Source organism: Rhinopithecus bieti, unplaced genomic scaffold (genome assembly GCF_001698545.2).
Source record: "Rhinopithecus bieti isolate Rb0 unplaced genomic scaffold, ASM169854v2 scaffold_26298, whole genome shotgun sequence".
In the NCBI taxonomy this organism is placed as follows: domain Eukaryota; kingdom Metazoa; phylum Chordata; class Mammalia; order Primates; family Cercopithecidae; genus Rhinopithecus; species Rhinopithecus bieti.
This window is the reverse complement of record NW_016811735.1, coordinates 530,523-542,327: the sequence shown is the minus strand read 5'-3', so window position 1 is coordinate 542,327 and position 11,805 is coordinate 530,523. Positions and strand designations below refer to the sequence as shown.

Sequence of the window (11,805 nt, the reverse complement as noted above, 5' to 3'; positions counted from 1 at the left end):
CCTCCAGGGTTCACGCCATTCTCCTGCCTCAGCCTCCGGAGTAGCTGGGACTACAGGCGCCCGCCACCACGCCCGGCTAATGTTTTGTATTTTTAGTAGAGACGGGGTTTCACCGTGTTAGCCAGGATGGTCTCGATTTCCTGACCTCGCGATCCGCCCGCCTTGGCCTCCCAAAGTGCTGGGATTACAGGCGTGAGTCACCGCGCCCGGCCTTTTAAAATTACTTTTAACATGGGAATAAACTTGTAAGACATTAAAGAGAGCAAGGTCTTCAATGGGATATGTTACATGCAATGTGTTTAAAACGTCCCACTTTTTAGTGCTTCTTCAAACAACTTTCTACTTCCTGTTCTAGTCATCCAGATTCAAGACCTGGAATTGTCCCCCAATTAGAAAAAAACACATCCTTCACAAGAAGGATGGTACCTTTGCAGTCCCAGCCCCAACAACCAGCCCCAGAGCTGCACGGTATATTTATTCACATACACCTAGTTTATATGCTTTTAAAAATCCCTTTTCCTGTTTCTCCATTGCGAGTTTTTAAGTGGAACTCTATTTAAAACAAGATAAAATGAGTCCTGTAGTTATGCAGCTACTGAGGAAGCTGAGACAGGAGCGTTGCTTGAATCCAAGAGCCTGAGATCAGCCTGAGCAACATGGCAAGATCCTGCCTCAATAAAATGTGAACCACCACAAACATTTACAAGGGGTTTCCTGCTATTTGAATCAGTCTCTGTGTTTTCCCTCACCGTTAGGCAGTATGTCTTCCCACTCTGCCTCTCTCCCTTCAAGAGGCAGGGATGTGGGCAGGAGCAACAAATCAGGTGGACATGGGGTGGATGGCTTTTCTCCTCCCTGCTGGTGCGATGAAGTCCTCATACCGCCTACTCCTGACTCGTGTGGGAAAGACTGAATGGTTCGCTGCAAGGCATCTCTTCACTCTCTTCACCCATCTAGCCAGATGCCATCATAACTCACCTTCACAGATGTCCCCTTTATTTCCATGACAACTGCCAAACCTCTAATTGAGGCTGACGTGACTTCACCCAAAGCAGATTCTACAAATGACTGCTATATAATGCTGGTTCTGCTTTTGTGCCTCAATTCTTAACTGATTTCAAAGAAGGGAAATATGGTTTTGGTTTAACACCTGGCTCACTTTCTTCTGCTCAAGCCTTTACACTGCGTGGCCTCAGTGGCCATGTGGACAACCCAGCCACACCTAGGTTTCCAGTTTCTTCTTTACCTCAAGCAAACTTCACTATTCCTTATCATGGCCACACCATATACCCTATCATGATGTGGAATTGCTCTACATCTGAAATAGTAAATTCAGACAGCCCACTCTTCGGCCACAACATTTGGTGTTTCTTCCAGCTCTCACATTCCAGTTACACCCGTTACTGAACCTGAAGACTGCAGCCCCTTGTCCCCTCTGTTCTTTTCTTCTTCCTTCTCTACCCAGTTAGACTCTATTTTTGGTCTCCCTCAACCCCTCTCCACCTTAGGTCTTTAATCACTTTAACCATTTCATCAATAACCTTCAACACACTTATATATACCTAAATCAATCCAGTTGTCTGCCTTACCTTCAACTTCCTGACTGCTTTGGTAGTAGCACTGGGGCCAAAAAAAAGAAATTTTAATTAAAAAAAAAAAAAAAAAAAAAAAAAAAAAAACTTCTTAGCTGGTTAACCCAGGCATTTAAAGTAATGTAACTATAGGCCAGGCGCTAGCTCACACCTGTAATCCTAGCACTTTGGGAGGCCAAAGCAGGTGGGATTGCCTGAGCTCAGGAGTTTGAGACCAGCCTGGACAAAATGGCGAAACGCCCATCTCTACTAAAAATACAAAAAATGGGCGTGGTGGCGTGCGCCTATAGTCCCAGCTACTCTGGAGGCTGAGGCAGGGAGAATTGCTTGAACTCAGGAGGCGGAGGTTACAGTGAGTGGAGATCCCGCCACTGCACTCCAGCCTGGGCAACAGGCTCTTCCCATCCCCCTGACTCTTTCTCAAAATTAAATAAAATAAAATAATGTAACTATAAATTGGGATCATGAGGATTTCATGGTCTCCCTTAACTGTCTACTGCTGAGTGAGGTGCAATAGTCAGCCCTTTGCCAGTCTCCAGAGTCCCAATGTAAAGCTGTTCCACTTTGCTCACACCTTCAACACCTCCCCTGTCCTTAGTTAATGAAAGAAATTCCACTTCCCATCACCAAACCTATAAACGCAGCTACATGTCCATCTAAGCTTTCCCTTAGGAAGGAGGGAGTGTCTAAGGCCTCCTGTAGTGAAGTCAGTCTCTACTTGAGCTCAGATCCTACCTCTTCAGGAACCGCCCTCTGTTGTAACCTCTCCTCTCCTGGCTCTTTCCTACCAATCTTCAAATATGGTAAAAATAAGTATCTGAATGTCATGTGCCCCTCCAGATACCAATTGCTCCTTCACAGTGAAGTCACTGGATTATTCTCTACAATTATCTCCATTTCCTTCTCTCCACTGAAACTGCTCTAGCCCAGGTCACCAACACTGACCTGATTTCTAAATCTTGTGGCCACTTCTCAGTCGTTACATGTGACATGTTCTCTCTGGAGCATTCATCACTGTTGATATTCCCTCTTGAAGCGCATTTCCTTAGTTGCCGTTGCACTGTTCTCTTACCTGGTCAATGACTTCTCTACCTGCCCTTGCTGTTCTATCCTGAGCCCTCGTGCTCTTTACACACTCTCTCATCCATTTCCATAGCTTCAATTGCCATCTGCTTTCAGAAGATTCCAGAATCTCTATCGCCAGCCTTGATTTCGCAAACTTTCAGTTACATATATTCAGTTACCCCTTTAATACTTGTACTTGGATGTCCCGTGGGCATCTCAAACTCATTATGTACAAAGTTGAACTCCTCATCTCGGACTCCCAAACCTGTTCCTTGGGCCTCAAACGTGGGCATTTCCTTGACTCTTCCCCCTTATTCGCACATGCAGTAATTCCCAAGTTCTGATGATTCCAGTTCCTGAAGATCCTTGAAATGATCAGCGCTCCACTCTCCCTGCGGTTACTCTAGTTCAGGCCACCCTCTCCCATTTAGGGCGCGGATCTCCCTATTTCTGGCTTTTCCTCTGTCGGCCACAGTGCAGCTGGTGTCTTTCTAAAACAACAAATTGGACTGCTAATCCCTTGCTTGAAAGCCTTCAGTGACTCCATGATCTTGCCTCTGCTGATTGGTTTCATGTCTCGCCATATCACATGTCGCAGTGTATTTCCTTTTCTTTTACATTGTGGGATCCGCTGCGCCTGGCACAAGGTAGGTGCGCCATCGATACGTGGAAGATTCACAAGGGCCAAGCTGGCACGAGGCTCTATATCGACTTGATGGCCACAGGCAGCAGCGTGGGACTCTGCTGCCTGTGGCTTGGCTATGGGAGCGAGAAGACACCTGGCCCTGTGCACTCCTTGCCGCGCTCTCCATTTGTGAGAAGGGACAATACCTTTCTTTCTCTGATTAGGAAAGAACACCAGAGGTGACACACCTTCCCATCAGCTGAGGGGGTGGGCCATGACACGGTGAGGCCCCAGCTCCGCAGTTCCACTTCCTGAGGCCAGTTCCAGAACAAAAGAGGCTCGCGCATGTTCTGGGGGCACGAGACTCGCTTCTACCGGCCTCAAGGTGTCGCCGTCGGGCCAGAGCTGATGCGCCGGGCGCTGGGGCCGCTCCTGCCCGCTACCTGCGCAAGCGCATAGGGCTCTTCCGGCGCCTACTCAGGCGGGGATGCTGCGGCTCTGCAGCGTGCTGAGGCCGCTCCGGGCAACACCCAGTACTCGGGGCTCAGCTCGGCTTCCTCTTCGCGCTGAGATGCCTAAGAAGGCTGGTGCGACGACCAAGGCCAGTAGTAGGTCCCGTGGCAGCAGAGGGGTGGGCCTTAGGGTTACTCATTGAGGAGCGCGGGAGAAGCGGGGCCCGAGGGTGAGTGGAGGCACTCCCAGCGGTTTGCTGTCTTTCAGTTCCGGGGCTCAAGACAGCCGCTGCCATCCCCAGAGCTGCGGCTCCTGCTGCTGGCGCCCCGCCTCTGTAGGCGGCGCCGCCGTCCACCCGGTGACTTCTGAGCGCTGGGCCCGGCGGCAGCCGAGCTCTCCTTGGGCTGCGTGTGCTGACCTCTGGCCTCCTCCCCGCACTCCCAGTCTAGCAATTCATGTTCCAGCAGCGGCATGACGCCTGCGCTTCCCCGGGAGGCTGTATTCTGCTTTCTCCTCCCTTACCTTAGCTGATCGCACCCCTTCTGTCAAGAATCACTCCCATTTCCACCATCTTTGTATGGCCAACCCAGTCCGTTTCTCAGACTCAGCTCAAGCACTGCCTCCTACTGGCAGCATCCACCAGTGCCCCAATGCTGAGCTGCCTGTGGGGTAATGTTCTGTGCCTGTCTCATCGGTACCCTTAGCACAGTGTATTATTATTTTGTGTGTTCTTTCTCTCTCGCAGTAGTCCGAGCTCCTTGAGAGCAAGGACCATGTACCTTTTCATCTTTACATATCCATTGCCTACCTATTTGTTGAAGGAAAGTTCCTAGCACAGCCCCTATCGCATAACAGGCCTTTAAATATCAAGCACTGTTGTTTTTTTCTCCCTTTCCCCCAACACGCACACATACACATTTTCACCAACATTTATTAGCTCCGACTGCATGAGATACAATGATGAATAGTAAATGGACCATGCACCCAAGGAACTGGAAATACAAAGCAGAGGGAAGAACAAGCATTAAAGTTTAGAAGCCAGAGTTAGGTTTTCTTGCAAGGGAGGAAAAAACACTGTTGGGTTGATGGGAACGCTTCGTGGGAAAATTGAGTAGAGCCTTGAACGTTGTGGGAAAAGCGTTCTAGGTGGCCAGAAGTACCTGGACATCACTGATTAACCTAATTTGCCTGTTAAGGGTGAAAGGGGGTAGTGGAAGAATCAAATTAAATGTGTGGGAAAGTATTTTGTAACCTGTAAAGTTGCGTGGTTGTCATTTTAGGGGAAAAGCCAGAGCAAGGAACCAGAGAGACCACTTCCTCCCTTAGGTCCTGTGGCAGTTGATCCTAAAGGTTGTGTCACCATAACCATCCATGCAAAACCTGGCTCCAAACAAAATGCTGTAACAGGTATACCTGGACACTGGGGTGGGATCAGGTGTGAATCAGGTGTCTCCTACAGCCTCCCTTTGCTTTGGTTAGCTGAAAGCTTATTCTGTGACAGTTCATTTTTCACATCTGCAGTTAGAGGCTTCTCCATTTTAAAATTCTAGATTCTAATGTAAAGGTGTCTGAAAGTGAATATATCTTTAAATCATGCCAAGTTACACGAAAACCATTGTATATTTTCCTTTTTAAAAATACGTTATTTTAGAAAGGAAAGGTATGGAAACTTGTGCGTAGTCTAGATTATTCTTAGTTTGTCCTGTTCCAAAACTGGAGACATTGGCCAGAGAAAGAAGAGACATTTTAGTGTAGTTTAACTATCACTGGCCAAAGGAGAGGGAGAAAACTTGAGATCTGAGACCCATGATCAGTTCCTGTGCTAACTTGTTTTAAATCAAAACAGTATAAAACATTCGTGAGCCCAGTTTTTTCATCTGTCAGATGAGATCATTAGACTAAGAGGCTTTCAGGCTATTCTCTGGAGTGCTGGAGGTGCCTCAGGAATCAGCTTTGGGCAAGGGGGAGGCCAGGCAGACAGGGCTGCTGACTAGCTGTATTTACATTTGTTTTAAATATTGGGATTCTAGAGAAAATTGGGGGAAAGGGTTTCTAAAGGAGAAGAAGGTTGGAAAACCATTGCTCTAAATTATTTTGAAGGTCTTTTGCACCTCTAAAGCTCTGTATTTCAAACCATTTTTAGATTTTGAAAGGAAGACCACAAAATTGGTGTGCTAGACCTGGTTTATGCTGATGACCAAGTTAACTTAGCCATACCCTCCTTGGCCAGCATTTTCTAAGTAGTGGGTGTAGACATTATCTACTGTTGGAATATTGTGTTTCATTAGATCTAAAATGGGAGGCTGGGTGCCATGGCTCATTTGTAAAATGGAGATAATAATGGTATTAATATCTTCATAAAGTCATTACAAGGATTAAAGAAGTTAGTATTTATAAAGCCTTTAACACATTTGTGTGTGCTTAAAATTAGTGTATAGTAAGTGCTCTGTAAATATTTGTTAAGTAAACATTATTAAATTTTAAAAACACTCAGGATATATGTCACATAAGAGGTGAACCTAGTCCAGGGCCCTCATTTTCCTGATGAGGAAACCCTGCACAACCCTGTACAATCTAGTAAGCTGCCCTGTCCATGCACTTCCTCAGTGACATGGATGAGGCTGAAGGCCATCTATGACTCCCTGCCTGGGGCTTTTCACATACCAAGGTCTATTTCCAGTTGCCTAAATCCAGGATACTCCCCAGGGCTCTGTAAGCCCATCTTGGTCAGCAAGATTGAGTTAATAACTGTTTTCTTCTCTGGATTTATTTCCTGTAATGGTAGGGCCATTTTTATCATGTTCATGTTCCCTTAAATGTGATTAATAATTCATTTCTTCATTCAGCAGTTTTTAATTGAAAATTTATGTGCCAGGCAAATGCAAAAACTCTTTTACAAAATGTCCTTGCTTCATGAAGAAAAAGAACTCCTTAAGGATAAAGTCCATACTGTTTTCATTCCAGATTTGACAGCAGAGGCCGTAAATGTAGCTATCGCAGCACCTCCATCAGAGGGAGAGGCTAATGCTGAGCTCTGTCGGTATCTTTCCAAGGTCCTAGAACTCAGGAAGAGTGATGTGGTTTTGGATAAGGTAGGTCTCTCTTTATTTATTTATTTATTTATTTTGAGACAAAATCTTGCTCTGTCGCCCAGGCTGGAGTGCAGTGGCACAATCTTGGCTCACTGCAACCTCCACCTCCTGGGTTCAAGCTATTCTCCTGCCTCAGCTTCTTGAGTAACTGGGATTATAGGCGCATGCCACCACGCCTGGCTAATTTTTGTATTTTTAGTAGAGACAGAGTTTCACCATGTTGGTCAGGCTGGTCTTGAACTCCTGACCTCAAGTGATCCACCTGCCTCCTCCTCACGAAGTGCTGGGATTAGAGGTATGAGCCACCATGCCCGGCAGTCTCTCTCTTTTTAAACATCTTTGATTATTTTATTTCTTTGTTTTATTTTGTTTTGTTTTGAGACAGAGTCTTGCTCTGTTTTCCAGGATGGAGTGCAGTGGTACAATCTTGGTGCACTGCTACCTCTTACTCCAAGATTCGAGCGATTCTCCTGCCTCAGCCTCCCGAGTAGTTGGGATTACAGGCACCCACCACCAGGCCCAGCTAATTTTTGTATCTGTAGTAGAGACAGGGTTTCACCATGTTGGACAGACTGATCTCAAACGCCTGACCTGAGGTGATTCACCCACCCCGGTCTCCCAAAGTGCTGGGATTACAGGCGTGAGCCACTGCACCTGGCCTTATTTTATTTCTTTTTTGAGATGGAGTCTCACTCTGTTGCCCAAGCTGGAATGCAGTGGCGTGATCTTGACTCACTGCAACCTCCGCCTCCCAGGTTCAAGCGATTCTTCAGCCTCAGGCCTCCCAGGTAGCTGGGATTACAGGTGCCCACCACCACACCCAGCTAATTTTTGTATTTTTAGTAGAGACGGGGGTTTCACCATGTTGGCCAGGCTGGTCTGGAACTCCTGACCTCAACTGATCTGCCCACCTCAGCCTCCCAAAGTGCTGGGATTACAAGTGTGAACCACCACGCCCAGTCATCTTTGATTATTACACATTAATAATGATTCGTAAAATACTGATTTTTCTGTCTTTTCAAATAATTGAGAAACTAGTTGTTTATAACTTTTATATTTACTTAATCGCAGAAATCTGTGAATTCTTCCTATTTAGTCTCCTTCATGCCTGCTACCTTAATCCTTACTGAGACTGTCCGCACTGTGTGCTTATGCTTCTTCACTGCCACTGTTGCCAACATTTTCTACTTTCTGAAATCATTCCTGAACCTGCTGTCAGATTAATCTTGCTTACCTCTCTCATCCTTTACCATCACCACACTAAACAACCTAAAGCAATTCCTATTGTTAGTCATCTCCACGAATGACTCCGTCAAGTATTGCTAAACCCCCACTTTGTCCTTGCTCGCTATTGCTAAACCCCCACTTTGTCCTAGCTCATTGGGAAGATAGAAGGTTCATATGATGTCATTAATATGGTTTTGTACTAGGGGTGGATATCAGAATCACCTGGGACTGATTTCTAAATACAGATCCATGGGTATCACTGTAGACTTCTTGAAATAGAATCTGCAGGAGGGGGCCCAGCCATGTTTATATTTCTTAAAGCTCTACTTGTTTTCCAGTGCTATACTATATAGCTCCTATTCAGATCCAGCTGGCATTCACAGTCATTGATTAACAAACTGCACCTAAAAATCCAAACCTGTGGCAGGTCATTTCTGATTTTTATTTAGTGCTCATGCTCTGACGTTTGCCTGAAAGGTATTCCCCACTCTTCTGCCTGTTCAAATTCCATCGATCTAAATAAACCCCTTCTCAAATTTTATCTTCTTTAAAGGCTGTGTTTGAAAACAAATCCTTTTTGTTTTGAGACGGAGTTTCACTCTTGTTGCCCAGGCTGGAGTGCAATGGCGCAATCTCGGCTTACTGCAACCTCTGCCCCCTGGGTTCAAGTGATTCTCCTGCTTCAGCCTCCCGAGTAGCTGGGACTGGAGGCGTGCGCCAACACGTCGGCTAATTTTTGTATTTTTAGTAGAGACAGGGTTTTGCCGTGTTGGCCAGGCTGGTCTCGAACTCCTGACCTTAAGTGATCCACTCGCCTCGGCTTCCCAAAGTGCTAGCATTACAGGCATGAGCCACCACACCCGGCCAACAAATCCTTTTTAAAGTTGTTTTAAGTGGTTGTGAAATCGTGGCACTTGAATATCTGGCTACTTTTTGTTTGGAATTTTCAGAAATGTTAACAACATAGAGAATAGCAATTTGTTTATATTTATAATTATTTTACTACAAAGTTTATGTAAAATTGCAATATTTATTTATTTTAAAGATGATTTTCATTTTTAACTTAAAGAATTGCTTGAGACTAGAATATTATAAAGATTCTATATTCATTTTTTAGTTTTTTTTTTTTTTCAGATGGAGTCTCGCTCTGTTGCCCAGGCTGGAGTGCAGTGGCACGATCTCAGCTCACTGCAACCTCCGCCTCCTGGGTTCCAGCGATTCTCCTGCCTCAGTCTCCTGAGTAGCTGGGATTACAGGCACACGCCACCACCCCCAGCTAATTTTTGTATTTTTAGTAGAGACAGGGTTTCATCATGTTGGTCAGGCTGGTCTCGAACTCCTGACCTTGTGATCCACTGCCCGCCCCAGCCTCCCAAAGTGCTGGGATTACAGGCGTGAGCCACTATGCCCAACCCATTTTTGAGTTTTTAATGTCCAGCTTTTATTATAGAAATTGATGTATGAAAGTAAAAACCCTGGAGAGTTGTTAGTACTAACCAAAGTTTAGTAACAAATGTTAGGAAGAATGTAAGAGACAGTCTTTGATTAGACCCTAAGTAACCAAGAGAAAGTGGTACCTAAGCCATCAGGAGAGCCCCTTATACAACTAAGGTCGCTATCTCTAATAGCATTAGAATGTGCTAAACATTAAAGTATGTTTTTTCTCTTTTGGTCCAGGGTGGTAAATCTCGTGAAAAGGTGGTGAAGCTTTTGACTTCTACAACTCCAGAAGAGATCTTGGAGAAATTAAAAAAGGAAGCCAAAAAAACATAAAAGCAAGAAATGAGGCTGGGCTCAGTGGCTCATGCCTGTAATCCCAGCACTTTGGGAGGCCGAGGTGGGTGTATCACCTGAGGTCAGGAGTTCGAGACCAGCCTGACCAACATGGTGAAACCCCATCTCTAGGAAAAATACAAAATTAGCTGGATGTGATGGCACATGCCTGTAATCCCAGTTACTCAGGAGGGTGAGGCAGGAGAATTACTTGAATCTGGGGGGCAGAGGTTGCAGTAAGCCGAGATCACGCCTTTGCACTCCAGCTTGGGCAACAAGAGTGAAACTCCCTCCGCCCCCAAAAAAGAAATGAAAAATACATCCTTGAGAAACTTTTTTATTGCTAATGATAAAGAGACTGTTAAATAGAAAAATATACTACATGCTAGCCGGGCGAGGTGGTGGGCGCCTGTAATCCCAGCTACTCGGGAGGCTGAGGCAGGAGAATGGCGTGAACCCGGGAGGCGGAGCTTGCACTGAGCTGAGATCCGGCCACTGCACTCCAGCCTGGGCGACAGAGCGAGACTCCGTCTCAAAAAAAAAAAAAAAGAAAAGAAAAATATACTACATGCATAGAGGAACATGGCAGACATATATAGGTATATATTCGAATAAGACTCCAAAAAATAGAAATTTAGAAAGTGCTATACATTGAATCAGGTTCTAAAATCCCTAACCCCAAACAGCCTGGAACATGTTACTCTGATTTCATGGCGTTGTAAAATAACAGAGTTGGAAAGAATATTCAAGATGACCTGATTTAACACCTTTAATTCTGTTGCTTTTGATATCCTATATCCAGAAGTTGAGAGACTTACTCAAGATTGTACCATGCAAGCTGGCAACTAGAACCCAAATCCTTTGACTCCTTGTTGAATGCAGTTTTTCTAGATTGTAAATTAAAAATCATATCTTTACAACGGTTCTGGAATTCGGGGGTTTGCCTTCTAATCCAGTTTACAAGTGACAGAAAACTTGTTATGCTGCTTTGTAGTCTTACCTTAGATTTTAAAATGCTTATTTAAATGTAAAAATGGGGTTTTTTTTACATCTTTTAAAGACTATTGACCATTTTGTGGAAAAGTAAAGAAAATCATGACTTGTAATTAAATGTGAATTATAATTTTGAGAAGTCACTGAATTTTCTTCTTCCTCAGTAATAACTTATAATTAGCAAGTTCAGTAGTTTTATGACTCTCCAAAGATCCTTAGGAAAGAGGATTTGGAAGCTATTTTAGTATTTGTAAAAGCCTGTCAGAAATTACATCTATATTAAAGTTTCAAAAGCTAATAATATATTTTTACATATTCAGGTCAAGTTATAGTAATTTATTAAGGTAAGTAACTTAATTTCCTTTGCTGATCAGAAGAGCGGATTTGCAGTTGTGCGCTTTGTCCAGCAAGTACATGAGAAAGATGTATTGATGGACCAAATCATTAAAAACAAAATCCACAAGGAAGACCAATAATAAAAATTCCCAATGGTAGCTGGGCATGGTGGCTCACGCCTGTAATCCCAGCACTTTGGGAGGTTGAGGCAGGAGGAACACTTGAGCCCAGGAGTTGGAGACCAGCCTGGGCAACAAAGTGAGACACTGTATCTGTCTCTGTGTCTCTCGATAGACAGACAGATAGAAATTTTATAAATATGTATATATATACACATACATATATTTATATGTGAGATTATATGTAAGACCTCATATGTAAGAAGTCCAGGCCGGGTGTGGTGGCTCATTCCTGTAATCGCAGCACTTTGGGAGGCCAAGGCAGGTGGATCACCTGAGGTCAGGAGTTTGAGACCAGCCCGGCCAACATGGTAAAATCTCGTCTCTACTAAAAATATAAAAACTAGCTGGGCGTGGTGGTGGGTGCCTGTAATCCCAGCTACTCGGGAGGCTGAGGCAGGAGAATTGCTTGAACCCAGGAGATGGAAGTTGCAGTGAGCCGACACAGTGCCACTGCACTCCAGCATGGG

The 11,805-nt window shown here is 44.8% G+C and overlaps 1 protein-coding gene across 2 annotated transcripts; it reads left to right on the top strand.

Annotated features, from left to right (window-relative positions):
- The first annotated feature begins 2,835 nt into the window (after positions 1-2,835).
- CUNH15orf40 (chromosome unknown C15orf40 homolog) lies at positions 2,836-10,153 on the top strand. 2 transcript variants are annotated; one of them, XM_017894873.1, is made up of 4 exons: positions 2,848-3,883; positions 5,016-5,142; positions 6,700-6,827; positions 9,732-10,153. In XM_017894873.1, exons 1-4 carry the CDS (start codon positions 3,770-3,772, stop codon positions 9,825-9,827), a joined length of 465 nt encoding a protein of 154 aa, XP_017750362.1. In that variant the 5' UTR covers positions 2,848-3,769; the 3' UTR covers positions 9,828-10,153. The 2 variants fall into 2 exon arrangements, with proteins under 2 accessions (XP_017750361.1, XP_017750362.1); XM_017894872.1 differs by lacking the exon at positions 9,732-10,153 and having other exon boundaries at positions 2,836-3,883; positions 6,700-6,971.
- The last annotated feature ends 1,652 nt before the right edge of the window (positions 10,154-11,805 follow it).